This window comes from Jatropha curcas, chromosome 7, assembly GCF_041381405.1.
Source record: "Jatropha curcas cultivar XTBG-Jc1 chromosome 7, XTBG_Jcur_1.0, whole genome shotgun sequence".
Taxonomy (NCBI): Eukaryota; Viridiplantae; Streptophyta; class Magnoliopsida; order Malpighiales; family Euphorbiaceae; genus Jatropha; species Jatropha curcas.
Window position 1 is genome coordinate 1611028 of NC_143157.1, and position 16391 is coordinate 1627418.

Consider the following 16391-nt stretch of genomic DNA (forward strand, 5'->3'; position numbering starts at 1 on the left):
TGCATGTTGTTTTGATACATGTTCTAATGTTGTATTTGATGTTAAAATGATTGGAGGCATATAAGTGAAGCAAAGGAATACAATTGCATTGAAAATGAAGTCCAAAAATGCATGAAAACACAAGTCGCGAGCGCGTACTTGAAAGTCGCGAGCGCGTAAAGCACCAAATGAGAGACAGTGAGTTATCGGGCACAAGTCGTGAGCGCGTACTTGAAAGTCGCGAGCGCGAGAAGTGCCAAATGAGAGACAGTGAGTTCCCAGGCCAAATTCGCGAGCGCGCGATGAAGGTCGCGAGCGCTTACAGGCCAAGGGCCAAGTACGCGAGCGCTTACAGGCCAAGGGCCAAGTACGCGAGCGCGTACTTCAAAGTCGCAAGCGCGAGATGTGCCAAATGAGAGTCAGAGAGTTTGTGAGCACAAGTCGCGAGCGAGCATTTGAAAATCGTGAGCGCGAGAAGGCAACGCGAGCTCGTCATGCGATTCGCGCGCGCGTTTCGCGTTTTCTAGCCTGCACAGTCTGTACTCTTTTGGTCATATCTCTCAATATACAACTCCGATTTGGATGATTCAAAAACCCATGTAAATCTAACACATAGAGGAACAAATAACTCTTCTATGACACTTCCTAATTCCATCATTAAATGGGGTAAAAATCAAGATGAAATTACTGGTAAAATTTCCAGCAAAACCTGTTTCAACATAAACTCAATATTCACTTCATTTAGTCACTTCCTCCCCTGTTCTCCCCTATTTTCTCACCATTACCAATCTTCCCACTCAACATGAAGCAATATATTGTCACACTAGCAACACACCACACAATTCTCATACAAAGAAATTGGAAAATAACAAGAGATATCAAACCTTTGCTCCAAAAAGCTTGAGCTCCTCTTTAACTTCTTTTTTCTACACTCCTTGAACTCCCTTCACCTATAAATAAGAATTCTTATGAATTCTAAAATAATAGCACCAAATGATTCAATTATGAACTTCAAGAAGGTTTACTTACTTGGATAAAAGAGAAGTTGAAGTTAAGGCTTAACTACCATTAAAATTGAAAGGAAGGTGGAAGAGGAAAGGAAGAAGATGAAGATAAACATGAAAATGGGAAAGTGAAATGGGTATGCACGGGTAGGCTCTAAAAGATCCATAACTTTGTGTGTAAAAGTTCTAAATGGTACCTCAATTGTAAGAAGGTTACAACTTAACACCCAAGCTGTATGTTTTAGTGCAAATAAATCCTAACCCTTATACTTTGATCTTTTTCTCTCACTCAAGTAACTCCACTTATAAACCCATTCTACCCCAACCGGGTTTGGTTCAACTCGACTCAACTCGACTACTCGACTCTATGCTAAGACTCGACTCGGTAGGATGTCACAGGAAAACTCTCTAAGCTACTTGAAGATGAGATTCTCTTGGATCATGCATGAAGTGACTAATCATGCTCACTGAGTATGTTATGTTTGGTCGAGTATGGGCAAGGTATATGAGTCTACCAACCATCCTTTGGTACATTCTTTTATCAATAGCTGGTTCATCTTTAGCTTCTCCTAACTTATGGTTTGGATCCATCGGGGATGAGACTAAATTACATCCAATCTTTCCTGTTTATGTCAATAAATCAATCACATACTTTTGATGAGATATGAAGATTCCTTATGTGGAGTATGCCACCTCAATACCAAGGAAGTACTTTTAGTTCCTTTATCTCAAATTCTTTTAGCAGTTTTTGTTTCAATCCATGCTTCTCTTTCTCGTCTTTTCTAGTCACTATGATGCCATCTACATAGACTGAAAGAGCTATAACTCCCCTTACATCAGAATGTTTAATGAAGAGTCTAGTCACATTGGCTTTGTTTATACACAAATTCCTTCATGATTTTAATCTCCCAAACCATGCTCAAAGAGATTGTTTTAATCCATAAAGGGCTTTTTTCAGCTGGCACACTTGTTACTTATGTTCCCCTCAAATCCTGATGGAATTTTCATGTATTTCTTCATTTAAGTCACTGGGATAAATGTATTCTTAGCCTCATACTTAAGGAGGTGCCAATTGAAGTGGGTAGCCAATGATAATATAATTCTCATAGTATTCATTTTTGTAACTGCAACACAAGTCTCATGATAATCGATCCCATAGGTCTGAATATACCATTTTGCCATCAATCATGCTTTATATCTCTTAAGAGATCCATCAACTTCGTCTTTCAATGTGAAAATCGACTTGCAATCAATAATATTTTTTCCTTTTGGTTTATCAACAATCTCCCATGTCTTATTCTTTTCCTATGCACTTATCTCCTCTCTCATAGCTTCCCTCCATTCTTTTATTGATAATGCCTTAAAAACATTATTAGGGATAACAATGTTGTTTAGACTCGCAATAAATTTTTTTCTGGATCAGTGACAAGTGTTTAAGAGAAACATAATAAGATAATGGATAAAGTGGTCGTTTGATGCACTCTCTAATACCTTTTTTAACAGTAATGGGAAAGTCTAGATCATTTGTTGGGTTAATAGATGTATCAACAGATTGTGTACGTAAAGGTAGGTCAGATCTTACTGTGATCTTATTCCCTGGATAAAACAGCTAACGACTAAAAGTTAATATCTAACAACTAAAAACTAATATAACAACTAACAATTATTACAACCACTAATAGCTAATATTGTCAAAATAGACCCAAAGGATATAAAAAGTAGGAGATGATGAATATTATTGCTAATATGATGAATGTTGAGTTGTATATTCCATGATCTATGAATAAAAAAAAGTGCACATAGTACAGGGTAGAGATATTTATTGTTTTTTTTTTTTTTTTTTTTTGGAAGTAACAACCAAACTAAAGTTACTGCCACCAGTTACTGCGGTGGCAGTTTAAAAAAATTAAAATCAAACCAATTAAATTTTTAGTGGAGATTTAGTTTAATGGTATGAAAGAAGGGAAATTAAAATTTCTAATTCATCAATTAACAAGAAAAAATATTAGTATTATATTAAACATTGAAAATGAATTAATACAAACGAAAGCATAAAATTCACATGCTTTTAAATAGCTGTTCAAAATTTTTAAATTAATTTTTGTACAAGAATTATTTTGAGTATGGTACAAATTATACATTAAATAAGATGTTCCGTTAAGCAATTTATTTATATAGAATTCAAATGTTGATTTGTTTTCTACATTTATTACTAAAAAAAATTATAAAAGCTAAAATTTCATCCATGTATGAAATTATAGTTTAATTACTACCCGATATAAATTAAGTAACAAAAAAAATTATTATCCAGAAATTAAATTGAATTATATATCATTTAAAGGTTTATATATATATATATATATATATATATATATATATATATATATATATATATATATATATATATATATATGTTCGGTTTGAATAGTTTGACTCTAAAATTATAAATCAAATCAAAAATTAGGTTTTAAGTTTGGAATAAGGTTCAATTTGCAATCGAAATTTGAGCACAAAATACAATTTACCCAAAAATTAATTTTTTATACAAATTACCCTTTGAACTTGCACCAAAAATACAAAACGCCCTATCTTTATTTCAAAAAATAAACTATTTGATATAAATCAAATATGATTCAAAAGTAATTAAATATTTAATCTAAATCAAATATATATAATTAAACAAATAATCAAACAAAAAAATAATAAATATTTTTCTAACCAAATATTTCAATATAATCAAATATTTTTTTAATTATATAATTTTTTAAATCAAATACTGTAAACTTTTTTTAAATAATTTTTATTTTCTAATTTTAAGTAATTTTTATTAGTTAAAACTTAAAACTATAAAAAAAATTTCTTAAAAATCTGGCAACTTGTTCTTTTTTCTGCAAGTTCAAGGAATAAATTGTACAAAAAATTAATTTTTGGGTAAATTATATATTATGCCAAAGTTCATGGGTCAAATTAAACCTTATTTCTTTAAGTTTTATAAATTGAATTAAACCACCAACTTTTTAAAACCGTCATTATTGGATTGACTTGCGCGGTTTGGATGGTTTGATAAACACCCCTATTACATGGTGAAATTTCACATAAGTAAAAATCATTTTTTAATTAATATTTTAATAACATGGTTCGTTTGGTAAAGTACTTTTTTTTTTAGTATTAGAAGAGGAGATTCAAATCCGAATATATTGTCAATTCATATATGCACCTACCACTTGAATATCATAGATGTATGATATTGTTAGCATTTGATGCTATAACATAAATGATTTACTTTTTATCAAAAAAAGAACATTTTTTAAGTGGAATTTCTCTGGATAACCCATGATTTATTCAAAATTTATTAAAATAATAAATATTTTTTAGAAAAGGGATCCTATCGATTCTGTATTATGTATTACTTTGAAATTATTAATGAAATCTGAATATATTATATTATAAAAGAATATAAGAACTCAAAAACGTCTGATTAAAAAACTATGAACTCTCTATCAATAAATTTGTTAAACAGCATCCCCTAATCTAAATTTACTTAGCATCCCCTAATCTAAATTTACTTTGTTTAAAATAAATATCCTTTGTGAAAATAAGCTATAAAATAATAATAACTTTAGAAAATAATTTTGTTTTAAAATAGTTTGTTATCTACAACTATAACTCATTTGATAATATCTAGAGTAATTGATAAAGGTTTTTTATTTATATTAAATAAAATAATTATCTCTGTAATTTTTTAAAGGGTAGTTTAATCAAATTAATGCACATTTTGCTACTACATTCGTTCCGTTAATTTGGACACCGTTTTACCTTTCATAAGAATTAAAAAAAAAAATTGAACCACTTAAATCGTAGAAAAAAATAAGAGAATTGATTAAAATATTCTTTAATTAATTATTTATAATTAAGGGAGAAAGTTTGATGGAAATATTTAGACAAAAGTAAAATTAGAATAAAATAATTTATTACTTCCTAATAATAATCTTAAATCAGTGTTTTTAAAACCGAATTAAATGGGTGATCAGACCAATTATCTCGCGAATTAGTAGCGGGTCCGATTTTACTGCAAGCCATATAGCTTTAATTTTAAGTAAAAAAAAGTTAATAAGGTATAAAGATACTCTTTTTGTTTTTTTTTTTTTTAAGGAAAAGGTTGGAATGTTGGAATCTACAACTTTTAAATTAATCCACTAATTCTTTTTTTTTTTTAAAGATATATAATAAGTAAAAGGTCCAAAATTATAAATAACTAATCTAAATTTTTGGATAAAAATAAATTTTAATATGGTGTATTCAATTTTAAAAATAGTTATCCTATAGTCAACAGTTAATTAATTATTTATTTATTAAAAATAAACAATTTAATTTAATTTAATCTTAAAAATATCTATTCAGCAGAATTAGCTGTTTTGATAGCTGTTACGTGAGTTAATTTTACATAAAACACTAGCTTAACTTCTAAAAGTTAATTTAAACACTATATTCATATTACCGATCACTATCAAAAATAGCATTTAGTCAAAACGCTAAAAGCTACTTAAAAGCTCTTATAGTGCAAAATGTTTTTATATTTTGTTGAATGATAAATGATTTAATATTGTAATATTTAAAATTATATTTATTATTTTATTAAATATATAATATAATATTTGATTGTGATAATGAATAAAATAAAAAATTAGTAGTTATAGATTTATATTTGATGATGAATGATTTGGAAAATAATCATACACTTATAATTATATAATACATTATCACTTTTTCTTTATAAAATTATTATTTCGTTAATTTTTTATAAATAATTATAGAAAATAAAAAGTAAAAAATTGCGGTTGAACCAAGTTAATCTAATCAACCCAGTAAGCAGACCAGTTCCATATTTGGTTGATTTTAAAAACATTGGCTTGAACGAGTTAGATCTTTACTCTTTAGACAGACTCAAATTTTGCATTTAGACGGACATTAAAATCCAGTGATTGCACACAACCTTTTCCTATCCTTTACCATAATAAAAACACCTGTTTTCAACCCAAACCGTTTCTCTTTTGACTTTTCAGTTCTCTTTCCAAGCTAAGAAAAATGACTTTTGGAGGGAAATTCATGGAAAAACCTCCAATGGATATATTTCTCTCTGTATCTCTAAACTAAAGTTTCAATTTTGCTTAATGCAAAACTACACTTGATACTAAATGGACGGTGATGATGATCTCTATCTGACCTTTCCAGATTAAAATACCATTTTATGTTATTCAAAAGTTGCAGATAGGACAAAAGAACAGACAAGAAATACTTGCAGAGGTTTATTCCTGCTGGCGACCCACAAAGGACAGCTGCTATTAGAGGGTTCTCATCTCTCTCTGTAACCTTCTAATAGTATGTAATTTGTCTAATCATAGTTTTTCTTTTTAATTATGTGGTGGGGTATAGTTTGAGAGTACTTTCTTTGTATTTAATGGAGAATTTTGCATTAGCTCTACAAAGTATGTTCATTCATTGCACTGTTTTGTGTTTTTTTTTACATACAAAGAAATGCGCTTTACTTTAGTGGGGCTTTGGGTATCTGTATAGATTGTGCTTTGGGTTCTTAGTAATCTAGTTCTCACTGCTCTGTTTCTGGTTTAAGTGCTTTGGTTCTTTGGGGGGTTTTTTCTAGCGCTTTGTTAACTCTTTGGAGGCTGCTTACACTTACAGGGTTGATTTCTTGCTTTCTTTCAGCTGCGCAAAGTTGGATCAGGTACTTCTAGGCTTTATATTCTTACTTTTCTCATTTTGGTATTATGCCATGTGTGTTTTTTAGGGTTTTGGCTTCTGGTTACTCCATTTTTGTTGATTTTATCTTCTGGGTGTTTAATCTCTTTCGCATATTAGGCTACTTATGTTCTGGTTTTCTTTAGTTTTTCAGGTTGTTTGATGTGCATAAAGTTTTAGATTCTTGAATTTGGGTTTAGAGGGACAGAGATTTTATCTCTTAGTTTGCTTACTCAAAGAACTGATAATTAATTCTTTAAGGTTATTTTTCTTTATTGATAGAGGACAAAGCTTATTATATGTTTGCTCTAATATCTCGCCCTAGAATGTGTTTGGTTACCTGAAGTTTGCTACATTTAGAATTCTTGCATATTTACTCTCATTTTTCTGCTGTTTGACTATCGAAATTATTTCCTATTACTGGCTATGTTGATAAGAATGATGTTTGATAAGTTATTGAACTTCAAATAGCTTGGAACTTGAGTTTGCTGTTGAGAAAGCTATTTCCATCATAATGTAATGGAGCCTTTAAGATGACAAGAACTCCCTTCAGTTTATCTGCTTGAATTACTCTATTCTCTTTTTATTATTAAAGCTTTATTTCTAATTTTAGGTGATTACTTTGTGGTCACCGTATTCCTGTCTATGTTCTTTCCCTCTGTAAAGTTGAATGCAAGAAAATTTTCATTCAGATTAGATTAAGAATGCATGGGTGTGCTTCATTTTCTTCGTTTGTCTGTAACTATTCTAGATTACAGTCATCAACTTGAATAGGTTAATTGACCTGGTAATACAAATGATGAAGCCTTTGCAAATAATTTGTTTATGTTTGCAGTAGAGTGAAATTGAAATTTGCATTTAGGAAGGCCATGGAATAACCATTTCAGTCACTGATAATATAAATGCTTTTTCTACTATGTGTCATTTACCTACCGGCTACCGAAGAGGGGTTGTGGGAGATGTGATTTTCCCTGTTAATTGAATGGGAAGGATGGCTTCTGGTGAAAGTAAACGAAAATAAAAGGTATGCAGAAGGAGAAATGACATATGAATTCTTGTGGTTTTATAAAGTGCCTATGTCTGAAAAGCTTGTTGTCTTAATTAAGGAGGAATTGCCAATCATTAGACGTTAATTATATAACAACCATTGAACATGAGCTTACATGTGATTCATAGCTAGTGTTTGGATTCCTGGTGGTCCTCCTTCTTCAAATACAAGTTACTGCTCAATAGAAGGATTCTCATAAGGTATGCAGGATATTTATATAGGTTGTTCTTGATCAAGGTGATTTATTTGTTGATTGTTGGGTTCATGGTCAAAAAATGACGATGAAGGTGTCCCTCATTGATTGTTGGATCCAATGAATCACACATTAAGCTTACCCTGACATGCATTGGCTTCATTGTTTTCACCATTTCATGTGTAGCAACAAATGAAGTGAAGTGGTGAAAACGATTTGTCATTGAAACAACCACTAGAAGTTTGACCCTAATAATGGCTCAATGGAGAAAAATGACCAATATCACCTATCCCCTCCTAGTTTGAGTTGGAGATTAGAATTGAATAGTATCTAACTTGCCAGTGTAGTCACCGGCATGTGTATTGGTATAACTACTTGGTGTAGCATACACCATCGTTTGGAGTGTTACTTATTATATAATTTGAATACTAAATGGTCATTAGATTGGCATATCTACTTTATGCATCAAATTCCAAAGCAATGAAAGAATGAAAATTTTAGGCCTTACTCCTGGTCTTTGTCTTCAAAACTCTTCAAAAGTATGAAATTTTTATTCATCCTGCTTTTTTTTCTCCTGTGAAACTAGGAACAAGTTTCTTCTCTCTCATGTACTCAACACATGTTCACAAGCATTCTAGATGTGTTAAAGATGTTTCTGAATTTGTGACTATGCTTGAACTTTTGGTTAGACTGAACAACTTTGTCATTGCATTTGCTAGAGCCTGAATAGTCTCTCTAATATTGGACACAGTATGGATATGACTTCCTAGTAATCTGTGCTACATATGTTCTTCCCTCTATGTAAAATGTACTTGTCCTTTTGTTAGTTTTCCATTTATTTTTTTAGTAAAGATGATTTAAGCATGTACTCAATTTGCTATTGAAATAATTTCTAGCTCGTTGTGTTTGATGGTCTTTTGCTGAATTTCTTCATGTCAACTGACTTGTATGTTATTATTAGACATTCAGGCCAGTTCTAAAGGCTGTGTTCTTGATTCTTGACTTCATTCCAAAATGGAATTTCTACACTTTCTATTATATTGTCAGCTTCAGCAAGACTTGCTTGTGGCAATTGATATCTTATGTCACGTGAAATGTGTTTCCTGAACCTTTGGCAGTTTAACACAAGCCAAGGATTGAAAAGCAAGAGTTTCTTGGATCGAATGGTGCTCAAAAAACGGCTTGGAAGTCTTCTTTTACTTCTAGTTGGCATGTTCAGCGATGCAATAGGTAACTTACAAAACTTGTTTTGGCATACACTTATACATATACATGTTGAGTTGAAGTTAAAATTAAATAAGCCATTTGGGTCTCCATCTTTCTTCTTATTGTAAGGGTTATAAAAAGTGTAGAAGTTTACATTGTTGTGAAGGACTTTATAAAAAAACTAGAGAATTACCCTTGCTTTGCACGGGAATTATAATTTGTATAATCTTGTATTTTTTCTTTTTTATGTCATCAGTCAAAAGTGCTAGAAACCATTTTATATTGCTATGATAAAACAATCTTACAAAAAGAAAAAGTATTAAAATAAAATCCCACATTTATCTCTCAATCCAAACTATTATTCACAAATGAAATCAAAACACTCTACCAACTCTCTCTACAAAGTAATCTTTGTTGTAACCGAGCTGCACATATAGGTCAATAAATACCTAGGACAAACTTGATAGAACTCTGTTATTTTGAGAATCCGTTAATGTGTAGTGACAAATTGAGATCCATGCATCAAAATCATAGTAATCCCCAACACTTGCAACAATCCTGAAGTTCTTTACAATAAAAATAGATCCCTTAGTCAAGATAGGCTTAAACTTGCCTTTTCGTAATCGTTGTATGCATCAAACTTTCCTGCACTGAAACAACAAAGTCCCAAAACTGGTACACTACACGAAAATAAATCTTGCAAAGAAGAAATTGAACAACGAAACCACTGAGCAAAATGAAACATAACCTTCTCATTCATAAAAATCCTATGTAAACTTATCAAATCTCTATTCTTTTTAAGATTAACCAAACTCTGACATCCTACAAAGCCTCACCCTAATTATTAATCATCTCTAGTAGAAATTTAAGCTCATTAAACAAAGAGTACTATGTAACACTAATCAAAGAACGAAAATGAATATAAACTAAGGAAAACCATACTTCACTATATATAGGATCAAGAAACTTAAGGTTACATAAATGAAATCACTTAACATAAATTATTGAAAAAGGGAGATGGAAATGTAATTTGATAAAGGTAACTAAATAAAGCTTATTTTGTTATTAAAGTTTACTTATTATTATCAAATCTAATTTATCTTGTTATTAAAACATAATAAATAAAATTATTGAAAAAGGGAGATGGAAATGTAATTTGATAAAGGTAACTTATTAAAGCTTATTTTGTTATTAAAGCTTACTTATTATTATCAAACTAAGTTATTTTGTTATTGAAATATAATAAATAAATTTATTGAAACGGGGAGATAGAAAGGCCACATAAATTATTATCAATCTAAATTATTTTGTTATTAAAGCATAATAAATAAAATTATCGAAAAGGAAAATAGAAAGGCCACTCAATTTATTATTAAAACTAGCTTATTTGTTATTAAAGCATAATAAATAAAATCATTGAAAAAGGGAGATAGAAAAGTCACTTAATGGATCTAACTTATGAAAGTTTATTTTGTTATTAAAACTAACTTATTTTGTTATTAAATATTACATGAAAGTTTATTTTGTTATTAAAACTAACTTATTTTGTTATTAAATATTACATCTTTAAATTATTAGGAAAATTTAAAAGCTACAAGACAGAGTGACTTAATACTCAATGGAGAGTGCTCCACATAGAGATGAGAAACTTTTTCCCTGAGCTTTATATAGATATATGGATAGATAGATTCCCGGTTCAATACTATATTCCTGGCCTTTGTTTTATGAATGACTTGATTATCAGAGTTATTTGACAATTGAAATCTTTGTTTGTGCCATATATCTGGAAATATCAGTATTGGTAGTTGAAAGAAGAAATAATTGGTTTTGATGACCAATTGTGGGAACACATTACTGTGGTAATTATAATTAGTTGACAGAGTAAGTTATACTAAAGTTAGCTGCATCCAAGATTTTCCTTTAAAAATAGGGAAATTCCCTTAAGCTGCATGGAATATGATACTTGTATAATTATTTGCTTTTGACGGTTAGGAGATTCATTAGTCTGATCCTATATTGAGAAGGAATGAGCTTACAGCTCCATTTCTCTTGATATATCTCAATCTCTAATCCTTTTAAATAATCATTTCTAACCCCTCGCTTGATGAAATTCTGGACTGATACTAAAACTAACTTATATTACAGTTGGTAAGCACCAAATGAACACCTCTCTTCCCACATTAGATGTTAGTTAGTTCATGGGATTAAACCTTTGAACTTTTCTGGCAGGTGCTATGAGCTACTAGCCCAATGGCACATTTTAAACAGGCTCTACACTTCTTTTGACAGTGTAAACATATTTTTCTTAAAAATTTGAACTTTTTCATTTAAACTTTTTTTAGGTTCTTGTAAGTTATAACTTGCAAACCTCCAAACTTTTGATTGTTTGGGAAAAGAGAGATTTGATTGAGATATGCATCATCTTACCCCTTACTGAATCACATTCTTGATTTTGCAGGTGCATTTGTAGGAATAAACATTGGAACTGATGTTTCCAACCTGCCACCAGCTTCAGATATTGTTGCTATTCTAAAGGCCAATCAAATTACTCATGTGCGCCTCTTTGATGCTGATGCTCACATGTTGAAAGCCCTTGCAAACAGTGGGATTGAAGTGATGGTTGGTGTCACAAATGAGGAAGTCCTGGGTATTGGAGAATCTCCAGCCACAGCTGCAGCATGGGTTAATAAAAATGTTAATTCTTACTTGCCTGCGACTAACATTACAGCCATTGCAGTTGGCAGTGAGGTTCTTACCTCAATTCCCAATGCTGCCCCTGTTCTGGTTCCTGCCATGAATTACCTTCATAAAGCTCTGGTTGCTTCAAATTTGAATTTTCAAGTCAAGGTTTCAACTCCCCAGTCCATGGATGTTATCCCTAGGCCTTTCCCCCCGTCAACTGCTACTTTTAACTCTTCGTGGAATTCTACAATTTACCAGCTCCTTCAGTTTTTGAAGAACACCAATTCATATTATATGTTAAATGCATATCCTTATTATGGATACACTACTGGAAATGGCATTTTCCCAATTGATTATGCTCTTTTCCGACCTCTTCCTTCTGTCAAGCAGATTGTTGACCCCAACACTCTTTCTCATTATGACAGCATGTTTGATGCAATGGTGGATGCTACCTATTATGCTATAGATGCTTTCAATGCTTCTGGGATCCCTATTGTTGTTACAGAGACTGGCTGGCCTTGGCTTGGTGGAGCCAATGAACCTGATGCCACTGTTGATAATGCTGAGAACTTCAATAATAATTTGATCCGGCGTGTTCTCAATGATTCAGGCCCACCTAGTCAGCCAACCATACCCATTAATACATATATCTATGAATTGTTCAATGAAGATAAGAGGCCAGGGCCTGTGTCAGAGAAAAACTGGGGCATATTTTTCACCAATGGCACATCAGTCTATACTTTTAGATTGAGTACTTCCAATCGACTTACTGGAAATTCTTCTGCTGTCTTCTGTGTTGCTAAACAAAATGCAGATCCTGCAAAGTTGAAAGAAGGGCTGAACTGGGCTTGTGGGCAAGGTGGGGCTAACTGCACTCCCATCCAACAAGGGCATCCATGTTTTGCTCCTGATACTTACCAGAACCATGCCTCTTATGCGTATAATGATTATTATCAAAAAATGCGTGGTGCTGGCGGAACATGTGATTTTGATGGTACTGCCACAACAACTACAATTGATCCCAGTAAGTTCTTCCACCCTTTTCTCGTCAGGTCTTGAACTTGGAGTAATGATTGCCTGCTTTTTTTTTTCTTTTGATTCTGAAATAACTTGACATGAAAAGTACTTAAATACAGCTAGCTTTTTCCATGGGCTGGCTCGTTTCATGTTTGCCGAGAACTCTTGGGAAATGGAATTCAAGTGACTTGCTCCATTTTGATGTCTAGACAAACATTATATTACTCGTTATCTGATAAAAAATGATCTCTGGTTCTAAAGTATCACAAAGCAAGTCTTGGAAGATGGAAGTAATAGGATTTTGCTCTGTACTTGCTCAATTGAATGAGTTGAAATAATATTTAGATGAAATATTTTTGCTTTATCTATTTGATAGGGCTAATGAATTAATATACCCCAAACTCTGCATGATTTTTCGATTTTATTATATTTTGAGAATCTCAACTATTTTACCCCTGTTTGAAAACTTGTCTACAATTATATCCCAATGGATAAAAACTTAAAATTGACAAAAAAAAAACTAGAATTTTTTATTCATAAGTGAATAAAAAAAAAATAATTTTCTAGAGTTTCATAATAATAGGGGGACATAGTTGAGTTGTGCAAGTGCAACAAGGGTTTGCGAGAAAGGAAGAGGTTTGGGAGAGAAAATTTAGGATTTTTTTTTTACGATTTTGACCAGTATGGTATAATTGCAGATAAATTTTCAAATTGAGGTAAAACGATTGAGATTCTCAGATTCGAGTATAATTGCAAAAACATGTAAATTTTGGCTAAATTAATACATTAGGCCATGTGTATGGATTGGCATTACTTCAGTATTGCTTGTTGGATGTTCCTTGGAGCATGTTATTCAAAAATCCTATTTCAAAAGGGTAACAACACGAAAAAATGTAAGAGAAGTCTATGAAACTTGTGCATCTGAAAATGCAACACATCTGATGAGTATTCTGCTCGTGAGCTGGTCCTGCTTTCTGGGACCATCTTTCTCAATATTTCTGGTTAGTTGTATACTCATAAAGCAGCATAAAGTTCACCAAACTGAATAAATCTGCAGACTACTGTACACCTTTTGATAAGTTTTTAAGTTGTTAGAAGGTTTTGCCTCTGGCTAAGTCCCTTGCCTGCATATCTTAGACCAGAAAGGAAAATAATTATGGTATTAAAAAATTTGCACATCCAACATTTTTATGGTTATTCCTTTCTAGTATTTATATGGCATCCTTACCGAATATTGCCCTTTTCAGGTTACGGATCCTGCACCTTTACAGGAAGGTGAGAATACAAATCTGGTTATGATTGATCTATTCCTTCGTTTTTATGAAATTACATTTACAATCATTTAGTCATTTTTGTGATTCTAAACTTTTGAATTTATTGGAATAGTTCAAATTCGAGCACGAGCGGAGGAATTTTTTCCCCGGTTGCATTTGGACCTATAAGTCCTCAAGGAGAGAGTGCAGGTGTGACTTTCCAAGCTTCTAAAGTTAAGTCTCTTCTATCAGCAGCATTTCTAGCTCTAATCCTGCTTTGACTTGCAACTTCCATTCATTTTTGCAATCATGTTAGGGGATTCAACAAGTGCAGAAGATTAGTAGCTGAATTGAAGATGGTTAAAATGTTAATTAGTTATTATTCCATTAAAGAATAGGAAATTGTTTAAATATTTGCCTTCCTGTGTCGTCATCATCTTTTTTTTTTTTTAATGATTCATGTCTTTTGTTGGCCATTTTTCTAGTCCCTTATCTTTCACCTCAGCATTTTTGTATTGTGGGGTGTGGTCTTTCAGCTTCAGTCTCTATAAATTTTTATCCAGAGTTTGATTTTTTATGACAATGAAATTGAATTGATTAGGCCTTAACTCTTGCGTGGAGATTGCCTTTCTTGAATTATGTTAGGATAAGACAATTATGTAGTTGGTATATGAAATTTTTTTAGTTTTTTCTAGTTTAGTTTCTAAATTTTATTTTTTTTAGATAAGTGTTTCAATGAATAAATGTTTCTTTACTTAAATATATTTAGTTGAAATTTTTTATCAAAAAATTAAAATAAATAATTTTATTACATATAAATATCTAGTTATTCTTCATTCTTTCATCTTTAATTTTCAATATTATTTTATATTTCACAATAAAATCAATAAAACAGAGAGGATGAAATACCTCAAACTCCAGGATGTTTGGCAATTAAAATGAATTTGAATAAGAAAATCAATACTACGGACTCTGGAGCTAGGAGTATCGAGATGAGCTATAATACAGAAATACGATTCACCTAATAAGAAAATATGAAAACTAAAATGAATTTGAATCTAACTATTTTTTATTATAAACGAAAGTGTGAAAATTAAAATGAATTTGAACTTAATGGTTCATAACATAAACGGTGGTCTATATACTGCATGAGTTTAAATGAATTATGAATGTGTTTCCGAAATTTTTTATTTTGGCATAAGAACGAAAATTTTTTTGTAATTAATTGTTTGAACCATGGAAAATCTACAATGGGGTGTTCTGTACTTAGGTGACAGCCAAAACTTAGACGAAGGACTACTAGATCCTGCGAGTGAAAATTTAGTCAATGGGGGTTAAAATTTACACGTATACGCAAGCTTTAGATGCTCTCTTCCTCTCCTCTTTCTCTGAAGATTCTTTCAATACTGATTAATCTCTTCCTCTCATCTCCTTCTCTACCTATATCAAACTCTCAGAGTGCTAAATAGTCGTTCTTCTGTCTCTTGCTTCCTTGATCTTTTTTTTAGGGTTTTACCATCTTCACCCGCCCAACAAATTCATACACTCAATTGAAGGAAGTAAATTTGAGAGAGATTCAATTTTTACCCAATTTGATTCCCAGAAAATCAAGGTAAGATCTGAGATTTTATACAGTTGAATTTTTTTTCTAAAATGAAGGTTGATGTCCATCTTGTGATTAGTGATGATGAGCTGAGTTGCATGTCCACTTCGACCTCTTGCTTTCTATTTCCATTTTCTTTTTCCACCTATTTTTATTTCTCTTTCTCATCATCTTCTTTTGCAGCAGTGAAACCAATTATAGGAGAGAGAAAGTAATTTGACAGGATTGAGGGGGATGCATGTATCTCTTAAGAGATTCAATATCTTTGTTTTGATATGTATTTAATAATTCAAGTAATTGCAGAGAGATAAATAAGTTTTTCTAGATAACGAAAGGATGATCTGTGTTTTCTTTTCTTTTCCTTTTTTTTTTTTTTCATTTCAAAGCAATTCCCTTTTTCAGTTGATTAGTATTATAGAGCTAGTTTATATATATATATATATATATTTAGTCATTTTCTTTGGAATATATTGGATTTCCAATTAAGAAATTCAGTGGTTTGTTTGTGTAATTTTATATGCTAATATAATTCTATTTAGGCACAGTTTGTTTTCGTAAATTAATTTATAAGAAAATATTTTTCACAATTTTTCGTTGTTTGGAAGCATTCAGAAAAATAAGTCACCGAAAAATAGGAAAATTAAGTCATTTT

General features: G+C 31.3%; 1 protein-coding gene across 5 annotated transcripts; it reads left to right on the forward strand.

Moving 5' to 3' along the window:
• The first annotated feature begins 6077 nt into the window (after positions 1 to 6077).
• Positions 6078 to 14744, forward strand: LOC105630032 (O-Glycosyl hydrolases family 17 protein). 5 transcript variants are annotated; one of them, XM_020677739.3, is made up of 7 exons: positions 6078 to 6362; positions 6681 to 6723; positions 7683 to 7761; positions 9097 to 9208; positions 11643 to 12890; positions 14131 to 14158; positions 14270 to 14744. In XM_020677739.3, exons 4-7 carry the CDS (start codon positions 9142 to 9144, stop codon positions 14415 to 14417), a joined length of 1491 nt encoding a protein of 496 aa, XP_020533398.1. In that variant the 5' UTR covers positions 6078 to 6362; positions 6681 to 6723; positions 7683 to 7761; positions 9097 to 9141; the 3' UTR covers positions 14418 to 14744. The 5 variants fall into 5 exon arrangements, with proteins under 5 accessions (XP_020533398.1, XP_020533393.1, XP_020533397.1 ...); XM_020677738.1 differs by lacking the exon at positions 6078 to 6362 and adding an exon at positions 7914 to 7985 and having other exon boundaries at positions 6476 to 6723; XM_020677734.3 differs by lacking the exon at positions 7683 to 7761 and having other exon boundaries at positions 6079 to 6362.
• Positions 14745 to 16391: the final 1647 nt, after the last annotated feature.

Excerpts from the sequence above, each read along its gene's own strand:
- LOC105630032 (XM_020677739.3), top strand. The coding sequence starts at position 9,142 with ATGGTGCTCAAAAAACGGCTTGGAAGTCTTCTTTTACTTCTAGTTGGC. Across the intron at positions 12,891-14,130 it reads AACAACTACAATTGATCCCA|GTTACGGATCCTGCACCTTT; the intron begins GTAAGTTCTTCC and ends TGCCCTTTTCAG. Across the intron at positions 14,159-14,269 it reads TCCTGCACCTTTACAGGAAG|TTCAAATTCGAGCACGAGCG; the intron begins GTGAGAATACAA and ends TTATTGGAATAG.